This window comes from Carlito syrichta, unplaced genomic scaffold, assembly GCF_000164805.1.
Source record: "Carlito syrichta isolate Samal-C Ts95f unplaced genomic scaffold, Tarsius_syrichta-2.0.1 Scaffold305250, whole genome shotgun sequence".
NCBI lineage: Eukaryota > Metazoa > Chordata > Mammalia > Primates > Tarsiidae > Carlito > Carlito syrichta.
The window spans coordinates 199,459-222,113 of NW_007249346.1; the positions used below are offsets into that span (position 1 = coordinate 199,459).

Sequence of the window (22,655 nt, forward strand, 5' to 3'; positions counted from 1 at the left end):
ATGAGGTCTTGCTGCCCAGGCGGGTCTCGAACCCACGGGCTCAGGCAATCCACTCACCTCAACCTCCCAAAGGTGTGGGATTACAGGCTAAGCCACTGAGCCCGGCTTCTTTTTTTTTTTGAGTTGGAGTCTCACTGTCGCCCAGACTGGAGTGCAGTGGCCACTCCCGGCCACCGCAGCCTCGACCTGTTGGGCTACGGTAATACTTCCGCCTCAGCCTTCCAAGTAGCTGGAACTACAGGTGCACACTACCACACCCGGCTGATTTTTTTGATTTATTGTAGAGATGAGGTCTCGCCTGCCCAGGCGGGTCTTGAACCCGCGAGTTCAGGCAATCCACTCACCTCAGCCTCCCAAAGGCGCAGGATTACAGGCTGAACCACCGAACCTGGATTATATCTTATATTTTCCTAATGTGTGGTAATGTATGAAACAGTTACCGACATGCACTGCAGGTTCACTGATACATGTTGTACAATAATAATTTGTTTGACATCTTCCACCTGGTGTTTTTCTATTCAAGCAGACAGTGCAGTCTTGTTTTCTTCCTCCCACATTAATAATATATAATTTATTATTCAGTCTGCTGTTCAAAGATGATTTGGAAGGATGCACTTATGATTCTGAAAACCACTTCTCAACTGAGCAGTCATATCTCAGTATATATTCCATCTCTATTTGCTTTTTCATGCAATTTGAATGAAAAAATTCAAGGAAATACACATTGCTGAAAAATTTACACTTGTATAAGTTTGTCCTGTATAATCACCAGTAATCTCCCCTGAGAGGGGACATAAGAGTGCAAAGGGATATACTTAGGTTGAATGAAACAAAATTTTTCAGAAAAGCAGACAACAGACATGAAAATTTTAACTCACAATAAGTCAAAATATATTTCGTTTCATGAATAAAGAACAGCAACTAAAGTTCATTAATGCAGCTCAACATCAGAAAAAAAATCTGTAACACAATTTTTAAAAATATATCTATTATACTCTTCATTGTGGACAAAAACCTAATTTCCTATTTTCTAAGAAAAACTTTTTTGTAAAGGTTTCGTAAATATGTAACTGTTCTGAGCAACGATAATGGAAAAAATGGAAGGAAGGGGTGAGTAATCCAAACATGGTGTCCTCCTTCCCAGCCACCACCAGAAATTACATGACCAGAAACAGTGGGTGAGATAACATCCAAACAATAGCTGTACAATAATATCAGGAGGCTCACAATATAGTTTGCAGTAGAAAGGTGGTATGTTTCAGAACTCAGTTTTTTGGCGAGCAAAGAAAAATGCCATTATACTTTTTAAATCCCATTACATAAAGGTCATCAAAGTTAAAATGTACTTACTTTAGCAATTTGCAGCAACACAATGCAGTGTTTGATTGACTCTACCATGCTCTATAAAAACAAACAATAGATTTCAATTTCAGTCTCTTGCCTCAAATAAAATGGTCACATGATGCTAAAGCTTATAATATAAAAATCAATTCAAATGTACAGGGTTTAAGTCTTATAGGTAGTCTTTTCTTACTACCTAAGAAATAATCTCTCTGAAAATCCAGCAGGTTCTAATAAACTGACAGAGTCAAATGAAGTTATTCATTAGCAATTCTATGAATTTTAAAGAATGCCAAAAATTGTTAATTTATACACAATCATATCTGAATAATTTTTCTTTTTTGTTTAGAAATTGACTGGGTCTCACCATGTTGTCCAGTGTAAAGTGCAGTAGCTATTCAAACACACAATTATAGTGAACTACAGACTCGAACTACTGGGCACAAGCGATTCCCCCTTCCTCAGCCTCCCAAGTAACTGGGACTACATGCATATGCCATCAAGGCTGGTTCTAAACACTTCAAACAGAAAAAGATTAGAATCTCTTTAACTTCCAAGATCTTAGGTCAACAGCAGCAACCCTAAGACATCTACTTGAGACTATAATGGGCTGGGTAGAGTGGCTAATGCTTATAATCCCAATGCGCTTTGGGAGGCTGAGGCAGAAAGGTAGTTTGAGACCAGATGAGCCTGGACAACACAGCAAGACTCCATCTCTACAAAAAAATAAAATAAAAGTTAGCCAAGCATGGTGGTATGTGCCTGCAGTTCTCCCTAATGGGTGGTTGAGGTGAGAGGATTGCTGAGCCCAGCAGTTTGAGGCTGCAGTGAGTTATGACTGTGCCACTATACTCTAGCCTGAACAACTGAGCAAGATACTCTGTCTCAAAAAAAAAAAAAGAAAGACTTTGATGGGAGTATGATGGAGAGTAAAGGATCCTGTTAAAATAGTGGTAAACCTGAAAAACTATTTTGTCTGTTTTTAAAATACTCTGGGCTGGGCACAGGGGCTCACATCTGTAATCTCTGCACTTTGGGAGGCCAAGGTCGGAAGATTTGTTAAACTCAGGAGTTGAGACCAGTCTGGGCAACACAGTGAGAACTTATCTCCAATTTAAAGCAGTAAGTAAGCCAGACTCAGTGGCTCAGCCTGTAATCCCGCGCCTTTGGAGGCTGAGGTGAGTGGATTGCCTGAGCCTGAGGGTTCGAGACCTGCCTGGGCAGGTGAGACCTCATCTCTAGAATAAATCAAAAAATTAACCAGGCATGGTAGCGCGCGCCTGTAGTTTCAGCTACTTGGAAGGCTGAATGGAAGGATCACCAGAGCCTAGCAGGTCAAGGCTGCGGTGGCCAGGAGCGACCACTGCACTCCAGTCTGGGCGACAGAGTGAGACTCCAACTCAAAAATAAATAAATAAATAAATAAACTAAAACAAAGCAGTAATTAAAGTAAAATAAAATACTTTGCTCAAGATACGAATCTCAGCCGGGCTCAGTGGCTCAGCCTGTAATCCCGCGCCTTTGGGAGGCTGAGGTGAGTGGATTGCCTGAGCCCGTGGGTTCGAGACCTGCCACGGCAGCGAGATCTCATCTCTACAATAAATCAAAAAATTAGCCGGGCGTGGTAGCGCATGCCTGTAATTCTGACTACTTGGAAGGCTGAGGCGGAAGGATCGCCGGAGCCCAGCAGGGAAGGCTGCGGTGGCCGGGAGCGGCCACTGCACTCCAGTCTGGGCGACCGAGTGAGACTCCAACTCAAAAAAAAAAAGATACGAATCTCATGAGCAGCCCATATATAATGTCAGAAGACAGGTACATCAGAACATTTGAATCACAATATATTTTTGTCAGAAAGAATATATACATTGTGCGTAGATGATATCTTTTATCTAAGGATCTCAGACAAGACCAGAAACAGATAAAATGATATGTAAAGGCAATTTCATTAGAGGGATTATTCTATTAGTTTAAATTCATTTGGAAAATAACACAATTCTTAAACAGTCCTATAAAAATTCATTAAAAACTAAAATCTTGTATTTATAATAGCAGCTTAAATAGAAATAACTTGTAAAACACTTTCTAATGCAAAGTTAGAGTTTGTCAAACATGTAACTTACATTTGTTGTCTCTTTGAGAGTTTCAATTTTCTGTGAAAAATAAGTTTAAACAAAAATAATCAGAAACACAAGGAAGCATTGCAGTTGTTTTCTACTGGTTAGTCATGTAAATAATTTTATCAAAATGCACTTACTTTAAGTGAATACAAGCAAGTTGGGAAGTGAGTTCTCTTTGTTGTATTTTGGTTGTCTAAATCAAATATTTATATAAAAATTCCAGACATTTTATGGATTAAACCCTCTTAAACAAAACCCATGTAACTGAATTCAAAGTTTGTAATAATATAAAACATTCTTATTCCTTACCTGAAAACAAGTTTTGTCTTTCCTACATCTTTTACTATAAATACTTGAAAATAATAAGTATTTTTAAATCACATTAACCTTTCCTAAATTTTTTGAAAATGTTATAGGACTAAATTCCAAAACTAATAATGAAAGATGAGTTAGAACATGAGTTACTACTCTTACCAGGTATAAAACAGAAAAGCAAAAAAAAAAAGAAAAAAACAAATAAATAATGAAGAAATCTAGCCAAGGAGAGGAAAATGTCAATTAGAAAAAAGACAATATGCAAACCACAAAATAGATGTCAGAAATCCAAGGGAGAAACAACAGTAGGATATAAACGGAGTGGTACTTTGTTTATTCTGAAAATTCTTGCCACTTGGTCTATTAGTATCTGAAGTGACCACATAGAAACATAATAATGTTCTCTTTAGCATATGAGTGTGAAGAGGAAAAACATACTCCTAGAAATGTGGTACTTAGAAAAAAGGTATTATATTAAAACTCTGTACATTATCCTTCTGTTTATTTATAAAACCATAGCAGAAATTCACCAGAAAAGTACCATTGGGGTCCATATGCAGTATTACTGTAATAGATCAATAATACTATTATAACAGTCAAAACACTAAGTAAGGTACTTAGTGTTCTCCAAAAAGGTTTTGGATTAAAAAATTTTTAAGTCAAAATCATAGTGACATAAGTTACCTTTCTCTGTTCATCTTCTTTGCAGTTTTGGAGCTTGTCATCAAAAAGCTACAAGATTTTTAAACATGGTTAGATATCAAGGCACTTGGCTACATTATGTACATTCACTAAACACAGAAAAGCAAACTCTAGTTCTTAAACACATTTCTTCCAGGGATAATTTACATGTATTTTAAGATAGCATGTATTTTTTTTCAAAGCATGGAATCAAGTCAGATTCTATTGTGTGATATGATTTTAAACAGTCAAGATCAATCACTATGGAACAATTACAGGCAAAAGAAACAGATGAGTTTTTAAAACTTAAAACAGATCGAGGCTGTGGTGGCCGTAAGTGTGCCATGGCACTCCAGCCTGGGCAACAGACTGAGACTCCAATTCAAGAAAAATAATAATAATAAAAGAAGGCTGGGGTCAGTGGCTCAGTCTGTAAACCCAGCACTTTGGGAGGCCAAGGAGAGTGGATTGCCTGAGCCCGCGGGTTCAAGACCAGCCCGGGCAACTTGGAGAGACCTTATCTCTACAATAAAATAAAAAATAGCTGGGTGTGGTAGCGCACATCTGTAGTTCTGGCTACTCGGAAGGTTGAGGCGGAAGGATCGCCGGAGCCCAGCAGATCAACGCTGGGGTGGCCGTGAGCGTGCATGCCACTGCACTCCAGCCTGGACGAAGGAGTGAGACTCCAACTCAAAAAAATAAAAAATAAAATAAATAATAATAATAAAAGAAAAAAATAAAAGAAAGAAAGAACACTCTATCTAGTGATGGGACTTTTAAATCTTCAAAAAAATTAGGCAGGCAAGGTGGCATGCACCTGTAGTCTCAGCTACCTGGGAGGCTGAAGAAGGAGGATCACTTGAGACCAGGAGTTTGAAGCTGCAGTGAGTCATGATTTTGTCACCACCCTCCAGTCTAGGCTACACAGTGAGACACTAACTCAAAAAAAAAAAAACCTTAAAATATAAATTCCAACTTGAAGTTTTTTCTGCATTCTTTCAAACTTATCAATAGTTTCTTTTGCCAGGACCTCTGCTTTTAACTAATTTTAAATTAGGAATTGAAGGAGCAATTTATTTCAATAATGATAAAGGAGGCAGAGAAATTACTTCCCCTCCCCAAAATTAAAAAAAGAAAACAAAGTGTTAGAAATTGAGTGGTGGGACACATCTACAACCCCAGTACTTTGGAAGGCCCAGGTGAGAGGATTGCCTGAGCCCAGGAGTTCAAGACCAGCATGGGCAACATGACAAGATCTTGTCTCTACAATTAAAAAAAAAAAATTAACGGGGCATAGTCCCAGCTACTTGGAAAGATAAGGTGGAGGGATCGCCTGAGCCCAGCAAGTCAAGGCTTCGGTAGCCGTGATCATGTCTGCATTCTAGCCTAGGCAACAGAGTGAAGCTCTGATTAAAAAAAAAAAAATGAAATTGAGCCACTGACATTTACCAGTTTCATGAAGCTTTACACAGAATATGAACCTAATGTTGTCTTATTTTCTTCTATTTATGTCTACTGATTTATCTTTTTCTTAATGACCAAAACAGTGCATTACATACCATTAACCAATACAATTTAGATTAGAAATAAAGATCTTTGACTAAGTTACCTAGATCTTTGAATAAGTGGAGTAAGTCAGTTTTAAAAATTTCTAAAGAACTATATATAAGGGTTGTAAATTAACATCAAGTAACTGTTTTTACACAAAATAAAGCTCAGCAATAATTTCTACTTTGTATTAATTCAATATATAAAATAATGCCTTACCTTTAATTGTTCTATCAAGATTTGTAGGTAAGCATCAGCTTCTGTAAGTTTTTTATCAAAGTCTTGGACACTAGGAACAAATCCTGAATCCAAACCCTAGAGCAAAAGAGAATCTGTAATAAATTGAGCAGAACTCAAGCAACGTTTAGTCATACACAAAATACATCATACTTCACACATAAAGACATATACATTTTAAAAATAGAAATACAACTTTTACACAAATTAAAACTCTATTTAAATTACTTGAATTCTCCAATAATAGTGGTACATCAGTCTCCTTCAATCAACTTTGGGTATTACTCCCTTCTTGTCAATTACACATGCTCCTGCTCAAATTGGATTTACTCTTCTCATCAGAATCACTTTTTTCTCTCACCAAACTCCTAGTCACCACGAGAGCAACACCAATTTAACTAAAGGAACATAAACAAAAACTACCCAGATTACCTTCTACTTCCCCCTACTTTCTGTTCATTCATTCCTCCATTCCCTAAAATCCTAACTTCATTTCTCATTGTTTAGTTCTCCCATTCCTTAACCAACCCCATCAGCTCTGAAGTGTTCCTCCCTCCTCCCTGATTGAAGAAAGAACCTCAAAATTCTCACCTTTTCCAAGAAGATGCACCTCTGCAAGTGAAAGTGGCAACACCTTTAACTAATCAAGTTTCCTACTCACTTTCATCCTGGGCATGAACACTACACTCTGAACAGGGCATAAATGTTTATTTATTTAGAGGGTCCGCTTATTTCTCAGTTTAAGAGTCCAGTATTTGCATCTCCTACCTTTTGCACACTTAAGATTTCCACATTTTAACTTTACCCGAAAGAAACTTTTAAGTTCTTAATCATCTCTGACTGAAAAACACATCGATCCTGGGGGTAAAAGAAAAAATAGCAGAAACAGCAAGACCAACCAGTGCGCCACATTTGCATACCAGTTGTCATACAGTTAAGCAGGGCAATACTGAGTCGGGAACCACTATGATCAGAATCCCAACCTAACCACAAAATTCTGTACTAAATGGGTGAAATATACTTGCTCAACATACCCACTTTACACTTGTCCTTCATTTGTCATATCTTTCCTACCTTTGCCCAAAGTGTGCTGATTATTTTCATGTTCTCATTTTAGTAAATTGAAGCTAAAGTTCATTTTTTATTACAGCAACACTTCATCTTTGCATACATAATACTTTATCATTAAAGCACTTTCACAGCCATTATCTCAAACCACCAAATTGAAATAATATGGTATAATGGAAACAACATGTTAGCAAACCTGGCTTTTAATTCTAGCACAGTCACTAACAAGATGCTGTGGTTCTCTAAACTTCTGTTTTCTTACCTGCCAAATAACAGGTATTTATTTCTTCCTCCTATTATTAGTGTGGCAGCTACTACCTCTACCAGAAACAACTAATAACACTATCAATGACTACTATTACAGGACTTTTGTTGCTCTTCCCAAGTTAAAATTCAAATTCAGAACCAAACATAAAAACCCAAGTCCTGGTCAGGCATGGTGACTCAAGCTGTAATCCCAGCACTTTGGGAGGCCAAGGTGAGAGGACTGCCTGAGCCCAAGGGTTCAAGATCGGTCTGGAAAACTTGGTGAGATCTCATCTCTACAATAAATCAAAAAATTATTAGCCAGGTTTGGTGGCGTGTGCCTGTAGTTCCAGCTTGGAAGGCTGAGGCGGAAGGATCACTTAAACCCAGCAGGTCGAAGCTACGGTGGCTGTGAGCATGCCACTGCACTCCAGCCTAGGTGACAGTGAGACTCCGACTCAATCAATCAATCAATCAATAAACAAATAAATAAAATCCCAAGTCCTATTAAGACGATAGAAAAATCAACTTATTGTAATTTATTTTATTTTTTAATTTCAAAGGCAATAAATCTGTCTACTTTTTTTATACATGTCAAAAACTGTTTGCCATGAGTATTTTAAAAAATCCTTCCCAATGAGATGTCACATATAAAATCAAAAAGAAAGAAAAATCTTAATAAACAATGCATAGTAATCCAGGTTTTGTTTTTTTTTTTTGAGTTGGAGTCTCTGTCACCCAGGCTGGAGTGCAGTGGCATGCTCACGGCCACAGCAGCCTTGACCTGCTGGGCTCAGGCAGTCCTTCCACCACAGCCTCCTACGTAGCTGGAACTACAGGTTAATTTTTTTTAAAACTTATTTTAGAGACAAGGTCTTGCAATTTTCCCCAGGCTGGTCTCAAACCCCTGGATTTAGGCAATCCTTTTGGTCTCCCAAAGTGCTGGGATTACAGGCTTGAGTCACCATGCCCAGCCAGATATATTTATAAAATTGTGGCTAAACAGCTTCATTTTTAAAGATAACTCAAAGAATCTCCAACTAGAGACACAATATAGTTTGATAATAGAAGATGTAGAAAAGGAAGGCAAACTACATCATAATTCATAAGTACTACAGTACTGTACTACGAAAGGGAGCACTTTCTTTCCATGTTACTCCCATAGAGAAATTAGAAGGACTATTTGGCTTTTTTTTGGTTTTGTTCACAGTGCAATATAACATAATTATCAGTAATTTAACTATCAGGACCCAGTTAAAATCAGCTAAATACATAGTTCCGCTAAATGTTTTAGAAGGTCAATGACATATCTGTAAGTAAATAAAATGTGAAGTGTCTGAGTGAGATGGGAAAAGTGACCTTTTAAGAATTTTCTTTTCTGACTCCATTTAGAACTACCATTGTAAAAACCTAATTAATACAAATTACATTAGATTAAACAAGTTACCATTAGATTAAAAATCTTCCAGTAAATAAACAGAAACAACATGTAAATTATTGCTAACTGAACCGTACCTAAATTAATTCTCCAAAAACCACCCTCCGATGTTGGTAGACTCGTATGACTCCTACCTTGGTTCTCTTCTCACTCGCCGCTAGATGGTCTCCCACAACTTTCCTCTACCCTTCACACTCCACAAGGTCCCATTCAAAAAGGCCTACTCACCAACCCATCTTTCTTTAGGTAATATATAATGGGAGGTGTATAATGAGAGTTACCAGCTTAAAATCCCAGAACTGGCCTAGCCACCCTTGCACAATAATCCACAAATTTTTAGTGTACTTTAAAAGAAAAATCTCTCTATATATATATATAATCATCCCATATGCAATCAATAAAATAACATGTACAAATTTATCAACAGCACAAGAAGTTAAAAGTAATTAAATGGTTTTCTCAAACCTAATTAAGACCAATGTAGAAGAAAGCACAAGTTTGACTACATATTGTTATTCACAGTGCATCAATGTCACCTAGTCCAATCATCTTACTTTTTTAAAACAACTTTTAAAGTCATCTAGTTTTTGCTTGGTTATCTCATTAGATGAGAAACCTATTACCTCCTAATGTAAACTAATTCGTAAAAATTCTCTTAAAGGTTGAACTGTTACTCTTTCCATTCAACATCAGAACACTAAGGGACTGTATCTATTCATATTAATTCTTTTTAATAGCGCTTTGTTTTTAAACAGGACTAAGAATATAGTATTTTACCATGTTGAGGGTGGCCTGTCTTTTTTTTTTTTTTTTTTTTTTTGAGTTGGAGTCTGCCACCCAGACTGGAGTGCAGTGGATGCTCCCAGCCACCGCAGCCTCGACCTGCTGGGCTCCGGCGACCCTTCCGCCTCAGCCTTCCGAGTAGCCGGAACTACAGGAGTGCGCTACCACGCCCGGCTGATTTTTTGACTTATTACAGAGATGAGGTCTCGCTGCCCAGGCGGGTCTTGAACCCGCGGGCTCAGGCAATCCACTCACCTCAGTCTCCCAAAGTGCTGGGATTACAGGCTGAGCCACCGAGCCCGGCTTGTCTTGTTTTCTCTTTTTTTTAAAAAAGAACTGAGAACAGGGTAGACCCTTTCAGGGAGTGTGAGTTCATACTTCTCACAGTAGCTTTTGAGAACAGGTAGGTTGGGAGTCAAGCAGATATACATTGTAGTACTCTGGCTTGATCTAATTTATTATATTTTTATCATCATTAAGTATTTGAGTGACCTCTCTGAAGGATTAAAAACTCCACGAGAGCAGGAACTGTGTCATTCATTCATTTATCACTCCAGGGTCAGCTCAGTGTTGGGTGAATGCACATGGTACTGGCTGCAGTGTCTGGCAACTGCTCATGCCACAGCATCAGTCTTCTGTGTGACTTCTTCTCCCGAGATTTCTCTTGCCTTTCTGTTCTCTTTCTACTTCCTTTTCTCTACTCCCTCATGCCTTTTCTTCATGTGTTTTTCCTCTCTTTTGCCCATGTTCTTCAGGAGTAACTAAAACGATACACTGCATTCTTAGCACTCAGGACCAAAGAGGTCACTGCTCCCTAATTTGCTATATTGATGTGTGCCATAATTCTGTAAATTGACAATTTCTGTATGAATACATTTAAAGATTAAATTAAACACAACAGTTATAGAGAAATAAAGATAAAATGGTCTGTGATATAGGAAGAAATTAAACTTGAAAACTCTCAACAGAAATTAAATCTCGATCTAACCACATAAATTAGAAATCTATGTAAAGAAAAACCACTTTTGTGGTACACATGCTAAAAACAAAATTGTCTCTGGATTTCAAAAATACTTTATTAATAAAGTAAAAGTATATACATAAAGTCAAGAAGAGTAGAAACACCTAATTCTGTATCATCCAGGAGCTACATATCCAGTTTGAGAAAGAGAGAGAGAGAGACAGAGAGAGAGACAGAGACAGAGACAGACACAAAAACACACCTGGACTAATTAAGAGAAATTGCCAAAATAATATCTAGACTGGAAGAAGAATATCAAACTACCTCAAAACTGTGTATCAGTACTTTTGTCTTTCTAATACTTATATTGAATAGCACCACTTTTCTCAGAAGGCACTTAAAAGCTAACAAATGTCAGCAAAATTAAATTCTTATTAATGATTTTAGTTGGGACATTAAACACTACTTATACTTCACACACAGTCAGACGTGGTAGATCACACCTATAATCCAAGCACTTTGGGAGGCTGAGGCGATTGCATGAGCCCAGGAGTTCGAGATAAGCCTAGACAATATTGCGAGACCTTGTCTTCATAAAAAATTTTAAAAATTAGCCGGGCGTGATGATACACGCCTGCAGTCCCAGCTGAGGTGGAAGGATCACCTGAACCCAGGAGGTGGAAGCTGCAAAAATAAGCTGTGATCGTGCCACTGCACTCCAGCCCAGGCAACAGAGTGAGACCCTGCCTCAAACATTAAAATAAAAAATAAAAAATACTTCACACACAACTGAATGTTTCACTCCCATTAAAAAGAAGAGTACTGCAAGGGAAGTCCTTAAAACTGTTTGACGTACTATGAATTATATTATAGCTGCTTTGGAAAGGCACTCCCTTAGTAGAACAGTACAGCAGTCAATCTTTACTGCAGAGTAGGAGCTTTTAAAGTAATTCCTGCTGACAGAGGAAGAGGAATAGTGGAGATAAAGGTGGTTTAAGGTCTTCTTGAGATCAGAACCAGGAAATTAAGAAATGTATCAGGGACTTGAGGAACTGAGAATACGAGAACAGGAAGGCTGCGTAATAATAATTGTAAAAATAAATTCACAAATGAGTATTTTCATATTGAATTTTACTCTACAGTGAAAACTTAAAGGATGAAGTTTCCCTTATACTGGACAAAAACAGTACATAATAAAAATATATTGCTATAAAAGAATAAGAAAATATATTAGAAATAAGTTATTCCATGTAAGTCTCATAGAAAAATTTGGAACAACAAGAAAACAGGATAAGTTATCAGTAATAAAATTGTGAAGGAGAATAGCAAATTAGAACTTTAACAAAGGAAAAATACCAAAGAAAACAAGCCTCCTAATGAAAAATAAACGGCACAAATCTGGATAAAAATAGACAATTTTTAAAACTTAGCAAAATACACACCCTATAAAGTAATGAAAACTCAGCAGGAATGTCATTTTGATTAAAATATGACAGTACTGGAAAGTTTATGTTCACAATTAGCAATTGAGATGACATGCATCACAGATAAGCTTTCATCCAATGAAAGAAGTATAGGGCATACTTACAATTGAATCACTTACAATTATTTTTGAAAATTCAAGAACTGGAGAGATACCAGAAGACTGGAAAAAAGCAAGTGTGGTACTGATCTTCCATAAAGGTAAGGAAAAGAGAGAATAGAAAGTTACCATGCTGTGAGTCTCACATCAATAATTAAGTAAAGGAATAATAAGAGAAAAACCTGTAACTATACAGAGAAAAAGTAGGTACATATGCAGCAAGTGGCAAGTTCTAAAATAAAAACAAAAAACAAAAGAAAACCAATCATGCCAAAATTATTGGCTTTCTGTTTCTTAGAAATTTAAGTTAGTAAATTATGTTTTTAAATAAATGATATTTTGCCTCCCTACCAAATTATGTAAAAGTTGGAAAATATTATATTAGAGAAACCAGTAATACTAGTCATACTAATCTGTGATTTCCTTGGATTACCGAAAATTGGAAACATTTCTAATCCCTGTTATAGCTGTGGTTTAACCACTTCCACTAGAGGAAGAACAAAACCTAGAGGTATACAAAAGTTCTGTGGTTAAGAATGACTACCTTTTTATAATCCCAAAGAATACTCAACTATTTATTTCATTTGGAGTGAAGATTATCAGTTCAAAAATATCCATAAAATTTTGCCTAGTCTTAATCTTTTGTTCACAGTAACTTTGGGAAGGTATTTTCCATTTAAGTCAGTGTCCTGGTAATTTAAGGCTTCAAGTTAGGTTGCCTATTGTTCAAGTTAGGTTGTCTATTGTCAACCTATGGTAGCTCCAGCTGACTTACCAACTGCCAAGTACTACAACAATGCCCTAAAAGGTAAGGTATTTTTTCATTTTCTAAGTAAGGAGTTTTAACACTATGGATTCATCATGGATGCATAATACATATTACTTTTTTTTTTTTTTTCAGAGTACTAGGTATTCTGCTAAACTATCTTTCTCATTTGATTATCACAACATAGTACAGAGATACTAAATCTATTTTACAGTGCTTACCCAAATCAACCAGCTGAAATTTTTTTTTTAATTGGGATTTCAACCTAGGCTTCTGACCAAATCCATTACACTTTTCTATTAAATCATAATGATATTTGAAAAGAGTTCATGACATACAGGCACTGAAATAAACCTAAAATTGCCCTGAAGGACACTGCAATGAAAATAAGCACAAGCTTTAAGGACTAATCTAGTTTTAAATCCTGAACCTGCAACTTCCTAATGAACTATCTGTGTGTGATTTAGTCAGGTTACTTTCTCTATCTCTATTTTCTCACCCATGAGTATGACAATAAACCAAAGTTGTTGGGCAGATGAAACAAAACAACATGTGTAAAGGAACATAGTGGTAGGTGTTCTACATCCCTTTATAATTTGGAGCCTTAGATAACCAGGATTCACCACTATATTCCCAGACCCTACATAGTGCCTAACATACAGAAGGCACTCAAGGAGTATTTGATGGATAAAAACAAAACGAATAGCTAAATAATACTATAAATCACATGCAATTTTCATAGAGCTGTACAAGCAAGTAAAGGCTATAAGCATAGGTTAAATTATATCTCACATTCCTTTTAAAAAGGAAAAGACGGCAAGCTGATGAACTCCAAAGACTAAAGTAGAGAATGGTAATAAAAAAAGGTGTAAACGAGAGACAAAACAAGTGGTAAAACACAGTGCAGAAACACATCAGAAAAAAAAAATTCCAGTATGAGATGTTCAGGAAGGTACTGGGTTTTACAACAGAGCCACAAAAGATAAAATTATACTTACTTATTACCTTGTTAACAAAGAGTCAAACAATATAAAGCATTTTTTCCATAAATGAATCTAATTTTTTGAACATACATTAGGTCTTTCAAAAACTAGAACTGCTTTTATTTTTGAATTTGCAAAGAAAACAGTTAACACATAGTGTTAAGTTCTGTTAAAAAAATAAAAACATGAAACGAATACGAGTTGCTCACAGAAAAGTGTGACAGAAATGAGCTGCTTTGCAAACGGGAATCAGGTAGAGGCACTAGTGCTAAAATTCATGAACTTCATTCATAATTCTTAGCACAACTCCTTACATGATACCATCATCTAAAACTGACATACTCTTTCACTTACAAAACAAAACACTAACACTGATTTTATAAAGTGATTTGGATACTCAAAACAACTGAACAATAAAGGTTTGGAACTTGTACCATTTTCCTCTATTTAAATCACTGATAGCTTATCTTTCCAAAAGATTCTCCCAAAGTATTCAATAAAGTCACATATAAAAAGTTATGAATCAAAACAAAACTAACCAAAACAAACAAAAGCCTGAAGTCTATAAATAGGATGACCATATGTCTTAGTTTGCCTGGGATAGTCTGTTCATGCCTGTTGTCTCAGCAAAATTTTTTTTCCAGCAAAACTATGATTAGCTGCCTCCTTCACTTTCAAGTGTCACAGTTTAGACAATAAATTATATAGTCACCCACTCCATAAAGGACATAGCTAGCATTTTTAAGACAAAAGATTGCCTCAGAGGATTCAAAATGCAGTGAATTACCTTTTTAAACCAAAATCTAAAGTGAAACATGAGTCGACAGGCTATGAATGCAGAGAGCAAACTACAGAAATGAAACAGAAACCAGAATTCAATGAAATTAACATTAACTGAGAGCTTGCCTTCTGCTAGATAAGTAGATACTTGAATAATATATTGTTTTGGGTCGGGGTCTCACTGTGCCACCCAGGCTAGAGTGCAGCGGCACGATCACGGCCCACCACAGCCTCAACCTCCTAGACTCATGTGATCCTTCCACTTCGGCCTCCCAAGAAGCTGGAATGAGGCTCAGTTAATTTTCTTAAATTTTTTTTAGATATGAGGTCTTACTATGTTGCCTCACTGTTGCCTAGGCTTGCCTCAAACTCCAGGGCTCAGGCAATCCTCCCACCCTAGCCTCCCAAAGTGCTGGGATTGTAAGTGTAAGCCACCACTCCCAGCCACATGAATAATATTGAAGCTGCATTTTTTTTAGTTATTTTACTTATACACTAGAAGTTTCATTTCTAAGAGTTTTTACACACACACAAACATACCCCTAAGAATACACGAGACAAAACGCAGTTACTGCTGGGAAGTGGAATTGAGGAAAGGGGGCATTTGAGACAGGGACTCCTAGTTTTTACTTTATATTTTCATGTCTGATTTTTAAAAAATAAATATGCATTTCTTTTAAAATTTAGATTAAAAAGTCTTATGTAAAAATGTTCAGAAACTGCAGATAATATTTTTTAAATGTTATAACCATTTTAATGTGCAAAGTCATCAGCATTATCTACAAAACTCTAAAATGTTTTTAAAAAAGAGTAAATCTGGGAAATGCTGAAGTTGCTCATATACACCTTTCCAAGCAAAGTAAAATGTAGCATAACAAATGTGTAACATCATTTAAAGGTAAAGCACGTACTAGCAAAAAGCATGTAAGACTTAGCAATCATTACTATAGTGGAACAAATAAAATGCTGAAACGGAAAATGGCCAATAAAACAAAGCAGAATACCAAAGTTTTTTTTCTACTTCCTTCCTGCTAACAACATAGTCATGACTCAACATTCAAGGAAGCAATTTCATAAACAAAATACCGAGTACATCACACTACCTAACAAAGTACTATTGGGCCAAATGGTGCTGGCAATCAGCCAAAGCTTTTCTCCTAAAACACTTTAGTTGGTTAGGCTACCTGCAATATCTTTCTGAAAAGTCACAGGTTAAGTTACTCCAGGATTTAAATAAACTGAGTGGCTTACTAGTACAGAATGAAAAAAACACATCCTTCTCTTCCCCAAGCTCAGGTTAAGAGCATTTTGGAAAGCTATATTTGGAAAGTCTATTTTTAAGGATCCACCAAAAATGCATAAGTTTCCTGGAACTTTGTAATATATAACTGGGAGAAATTAACATTAAACATGTGAATCCTTAAACTGAGTATTTTAGTAGTTCAAGTTTTGAAATAACTGCAGAATTCTCATAGCATAATAGCATGATAGCTGAAAACCTGATTGTGAAATGTTCTCAAAAACAAAACCTGATATAGTCATCTAACAAGACTGGATTTCTCTTGCAAAATATAATAAATTGATAAAATTAACAACCAAGGGGGACTAAATGATAAATTAGTCAGACTAATAGATGATTGGTACCAAAAGACTTATATGTTACACAACCAAACAAAGCAAAAACAACAACCCTGAATTGTGAAGAATAGACTCTACGACTGGTTTGGCATTAATCTTAGAAATTATATATGCCCAGAGGTTCAAGGCTGCAATGAACTATGAATGCGGCACTGTGCTCCAGCCTGTGCAACAGAACAAACTGTCTTCATATATCTGACTTTAGTTGCCAATGAACAGAAGAAAACACAGGTTCAGTATTCTATAACATTGTTAAAAGTGCATACAAATTACCCTGATTTAGTTTAATTGTTGTCAGAAATCTATCAAGATGATTCTAAATAGGGCTAAATACAAGCTCATGAGGACAGGACTTGTTTTGTTCTTTACTATATCTCCCAGGCTAGTCCTTGGTTTGTAGCAAGTTGTTCAATTAAAATTTTGTAAATGGGCCAGCACATATTTCATCCCAGCACTTTAGGAAGCTAAGGTTGGGGTAGGGCTGCTTAAGGCCAGGAGTTTGAGACCAGTGTGGGCAATAAAACCAGCAAGATCTCATCTCTACAAAAAATGAAAAAACTAGCTGGGCATGGTGGTATGTGCCTGTAGTCCTACCTACTCAAGAGGTTGAGCAGGGAGGAAAGCTTAATCTCAGAGGTTTACGGCTACAGTGAGTTAAAACTGCAGCACTGCATTCCAGCCTGGGCAACAGAACAAGACCTCATCTCTTAAATAAAAATAAATTTGTAAAGGAATTCTCCACTGTGCACACCTGTTAGCATCTAAACATAAAAAGTATCAAAGAACTAGACATTCTTGCAGGTTATGTACCAGAATATTCATAAAAAAATCATAAATAACTCTGTTATTACAAAGGCTGTATTATGTTAGTTGGCTGCTGTAAGTAGGTTTGTTAAAATGTTCTAAGGCTAACTAAAAGCTTTCAAGAAAAAAAGAGAAACTAAATAGGAGGAAAAGTCATTACAATAATTGGTGTACCTGATCTCAAACCAAGCAAAGTGGGGACCAAAGGGAGGCGCAAACTTTACCTGTATGATGACCACTTGTATATCTAATCCTGAATTGTACCCACATCCTTAAAATAAATTTTCAAAAATAAAATGAAATGAGAAAATGGGCATACAAAAAAAAAAAGAAAGAAAAATAATTGGTACTCCAACAAGAAGCAACATCAGGCAACGACAATCATCTCATCCCTCTAGAAACTCAATCTGTCATGCCAAATCTTATCATGAGCACATTTTTACACATACTACTCTGGGCCTTAGAATTCGGTGTTTGGATAATTATTAATTCACTGGACATTTCTTATGACTATGGCACTGTGATGGATGCTTTGGGGATGCCAAGATGAAGCAGATACAGACCTAAGAGTTTTGATCTATTAGAGGAAATAAACACCTCTACAAATAACTATGGTAAAATTTTATGAGATAAGCACAAAGAGATTCAAAGAAGAAAGTTATGAGGATGGAAAAGGTCTGAGAGGAGGAGTGTGCGGGCAAAGCATATGGATAGAGATGGGGAGGGTAAAGAAGTACAGTGGTGGGACCAGCAGAAAACGGTGTCATCAGGTAAGATATTTGAACTTTCTTTTAATGAAGTGACTACAGCTCTACAGAACTGAGGGCAAGGTTTAAAGAACAATGGATGCTGAGGTACCCAGGAACTAGGGGCAGCAGGAAGCTTTCGCCACCCAGGCCTGAAGGAACAAGAAGGAAACAATGTTACTATGGGCCATTCAGAGGACATGATGGCTCCAGAACAGAGTCACTGCTAGAACCCAGCAAGGCAGGAGGAATCAACACCGCAAAGGTTTTTTTTTTTTTTTCCCTTCCGTCTTGTCACTGTCTCCCACTAGCCAAAGCTAAGTAGAAGCCAAGGGATAAAGGATCTCAGAAGCTGCAGGCTGTAAATGTCAGCATCCTGGAGTACAGAGAAGGATGGAGAATGAACCTGCATGAAAATGAAGAATAACTGGAAAAGACATACTCCTAGACTGAGAGGAGGAGTGTGCTCTGAAAGCACAGAGGGAGGCTGGAAATCACAAGGAGGCCAAATGAGGAACAATACTCTCTTGAAGTATCTAAGGATATTTTTCACATCTAGATGCTGAATGTGAAGAAAACCAAAATTAGTGATTGACCTGGAATAAGCACAGAGGTATGAGGAACAAGGTGAGCAAAGGATGGAGATTTGCCAGAGCAGCACCTTGATTCTCTCTGGAGATAACAAAAGAGTAAAATCACCTAAATTCCAGTCATAGTTATTCTCATCTCTAGCTGTGTGACCTTAGGCAAGTCACTGGCTTCTCTGACATTGTTTCCATCATTATTAAAAAGGATAGAGATTGAAGTAGAACTTTAGATTCCTCCCAGTTCTAGGATTCTGTGATGTCAATTCCTTCAGGTAAATAATCAGGTTCATCAGGAAGGTAAATACTTGAGGTCTATATATTCATCTTTTAAAAAATTAATTTCATTTAAATAAAGACAATAAGAATTTACAGGTTCCAACTGTAGCCGAGTACTCCATGGTATGACAAAGAACATTAAAACACAAGCAAACTACATCATTTAGTGTAACCTAGAAACTGAGTAAGAAAGACTAATGTAGCCAGATTTTAAAATATGCTCTGGAATGCAAAGAATGCAAAGGAACAACAGAGTAAGCACAGTAACTTGCTTGAAGTGGCACATTGTGGGATTAAAAAAAACAAGGCAGTAAATATGGTAAAGAAGCCAAGTTCTTAAAGGTATCTCTGTCTCTCTCTTTCTCACACACAGCAACCATAACCATTCATTCATCACAAATGTTTCCTGACTATCTATTATGGCCAGGTACTATCATCATCTTCAAAGAACATCTCTAAGAATAGAGATAAAAGTGAATATAGTCAAGCATTACCCAATCTTCTGGAATGCGCTCAAATGTCACCCCTTCAAAGCAGTTTCCCTGACTTTGTCTAGGCAACGTGCTTTTTCACACAATACTAGCATTACCCCAGAACTGACTTGTGCTAGTACTGCTCTTATTATTATTTTAACTATATTACAGATCATACAGATGGGGGAGGGCTGCACTAGGAATCTGCCTACCATTTTAAACATTATTTCTAAACATTTTTTCCAACCCCCTTTCCTGTTTGGTAGCAAACAGAACTTGGTGGCATAGGAAACATTTTTAACTCACAGGAAAAAAACTAACTCAGTACAACTGAGTTAAAGGCTTGCACACTTAGGATATTATTATGTTACATAGTTTGATCACTTAATAACAAGCACTTGTTAAACATCTACTATGTGACACGTAGTGGATGAGGGACAAAGGCCCTGGAAATACAAAGATGAGTAAGAACTGCTGATCGCTAGGAAAGTAGGGTCTCATGCAAGAATCAGACATGTAAATAAAAAATTTACAACACATCATAGTGATGGCTGTAATACAGAGATATGAGTACCACACAAAAGACAAGAGTAACTCGTAAATGAAGGAACTATATGTTAAGAAAGAAATGCAGGCTTATCACTTGAGGTATCATGGGGTAATCTAAGCAAGAGAGAAAGGCTGTGAAAGGAGAAGGAACTACAAGAGGCTATGGCATGTTCTAAATGAAAAACAGTTCACAGTAGATGCCTTGGATGAAGTACCTGGAGCTGAGTGCGGACTCAGAGATACATTAGGATCAGGCTACAAAGAAGGGCCTAGAAGGACAGATATGCCAGGTCTCTGGACTTTGGAAAGGGGAGCCAAAACACATTTTTAAGCATGGGAGTGACTCCATCAGATTTGGTTTTGGTTAATAAGGATGGGTGGGAGAAGTCCAATGACAGAGAGACTAGTCAGAAGATTTTGTACAACTCTAGGGCCTGGATCTCTAGAAAAAAGTGCCAAATTTAAAAAATATTACTAAGGCAAACATAACAGGACCTGGTGGCTAGACATGGAAAATTAGTAAAGTGAAAAACAGAAATGACTGTGTGGGTAAGACTCCAATTCATTCAAATATTTAGGGAGAGATTCTTGGCTGAATTATATTTTCAGTCTAAGAACTATTTTTTCAAGCATAGCAATCTTGGTTTAAACCTTTATTGAAAATCTTCTTAAATATAATGATCTGCTGAAGCACATTATAGCAATCATAAAACTATCTTTTTCTATATAAGAATCATCACAAACATCAGTTATCACTCTATAGTATAAAGTTTAGATATTGATAGAACTCAGCATATCCCAAAGAACATCCTAGAATTTGCTTTTTAGAATAAAAGCCTTATTATCAAATTTTTTTCTTGTCATAGTCCTCTTTCTCAATCAATAGAGTGTAAACCATGCAAATGCCTAATCTTTCAGTCAGTATAACATGGTGGTATCACAACAATGCTCTTTCCTGGCTGAACCAAACTTACACTGAAATAAATTCCTGCTAATCTTCACTTCAACTAGGCGTGAATGGGGGATGGCTGAGTGTACTCAATACAGTTTTTTCACATTAAAAAAAAAAAAAATCAGCCGGGCACAGTGGCTCAAGTCTGTAATTCAGCACTTTGGGAGGCTGAGGTGAGGGGACTGCCTGAGCCTACAGGTTTGAGAACAGCCTAGGCAACTTGGCGAGACCTCATCTCTACAATAAATCAAAAAATTAGCTGGGCATGGTAGTGCGTGCTTGGAAGGCTGAGGTGGAAGGACCTCCGGAGCCCAGCAGGTCGACGCTGGGGTGGCTGTGAGCGTGCCACTGCACTCCAGCCTGGGCAATGGAGTGAGACTCCAATTCAAAAAAAAAAACAGGTCAGGCGTGGTGGCTCACATCTATAATCCCAGCACTTTGGGAGGCAGAAATGAGAGGACTGCCTAAGCCCAGGGGTTCAAGACCAATCTGGGCAACTTGGCAAGACCTTGTCTCTAAAATGAAAGTTAAAAATTAGCCCAGTGTGGTGACGTCTGCCCGTAGTCCCAGCTACTTGGAAGGCTGAGGCAGAAGGCTATTGCCTGAGTCCAGCAGGTCAAGGCTGCAGTGGCTGTGAGTGTGCCACTGCACTCCAGCCTGGGCGAGAGACTTCAACTGAAAACAAAACAAAACAAAACACCACCCAGAACTTTAGAAACACCAAAATAAATGTGACCAATAGACAGCCTTTGCAGCCCATTATTTGTTTATTGAAGGGCACTTCCAAGTACAATGTCATCTCTGTCAAAACCAAACTCAGGACACTTTAGAAACAGATGCACTTTGTGTGTTACCTTTCTTATGTCTTATTTAAGCTCTTAAGACTACAAATCTGACTTTTAGTGATGCATACCTTCCCTGGACTAGGAAAGGTAATATGGTATTTTATTTAAGTTGTCTCTGCTGGGCTGTACAAAAAGTAGAAGTAAAAGGTATTTTCAAAGTAAAAATAAATAAAAGATGCCAACACTATTCATTAAAGGGCTTTATCATGTACTCAGTTTGACACAGGATACCTGCTCACAAATAACTGCATGAGAATTTCCAGTGCTAAAGTTCACAGCAAAAGCTCTTAAAACTCAAACTCCTGGTCTAAGATCCCTCCCAGTTTTTCCATTGAGAAATGAGGAGCTAATAATTTGATGTGTTTGTTATTATTATTATTATTATTTTTTTAGTTGGAGTCTTACTTTGTCGCTCAGACTGGAGTGCAGTGGCATACTCAAGGCCACTGCAGCCTCAACTTGTTGGGCTCAGGTGATCCTTCCATCTCAGTCTTCCAAGTAGCCGGGACTACAGATGTGCACTACCACACACGGCTAATTTTTTTTTCAATTGATTGTAGAGATTAGGTTTTGCCATGTTGCCGAGGCTGGTCTTGAACTCCTGGGCTCAGACAATCCTCTTGCCTCAGTCTACCAAAGTGCTAGGACTACAGGCATGAGCCACCATGCTCACCCTTGATTTGTTTCTAACTTCCTTCAGACAGCTAAAAGCAAACAGTTTAATCATAAAGCAAAACCAAGTGTATCTTCAAATTAGAAGAAAGTTTCCTTGTTCAAAATCTCTCATTGTTTCATAACAAAAATACGGCAGCAAGACCTCATCTCTACTATAAATCAAAAAATCAGCCGGGCGTGGTAGTGCATGCCTGTAATTTCGGCTACTCGGAAGGCTGAGGCGGAAGGATCGCTGGAGCCCAGCAGGTCGAGGCTGCGGTGAGC

General features: G+C 37.3%; 1 protein-coding gene across 6 annotated transcripts in view; it reads right to left on the reverse strand.

Annotated features, from left to right (window-relative positions):
* Positions 1 to 22,655, reverse strand: part of OSBPL9 (oxysterol binding protein like 9) — an 89,652-nt gene that overhangs the window by 41,915 nt on the left and 25,082 nt on the right. For 5 of the 6 annotated variants that reach the window (XM_021714130.1, XM_021714129.1, XM_008061432.2 and 2 more), the window contains exons 2-5: positions 6,222 to 6,317; positions 4,458 to 4,505; positions 3,462 to 3,491; positions 1,351 to 1,401 (exon numbers count right to left, since the gene is read on the reverse strand). In XM_021714130.1, coding sequence (XP_021569805.1) covers positions 1,351 to 1,398 — 48 coding nt within the window. In that variant the 5' untranslated portion in view covers positions 1,399 to 1,401; positions 3,462 to 3,491; positions 4,458 to 4,505; positions 6,222 to 6,317. Of the gene's footprint in view, positions 1 to 1,350; positions 1,402 to 3,461; positions 3,492 to 4,457; positions 4,506 to 6,221; positions 6,318 to 12,338; positions 12,408 to 22,655 lie in introns of all 6 variants that reach the window. The other variant, XM_021714132.1, reaches the window with a different exon arrangement.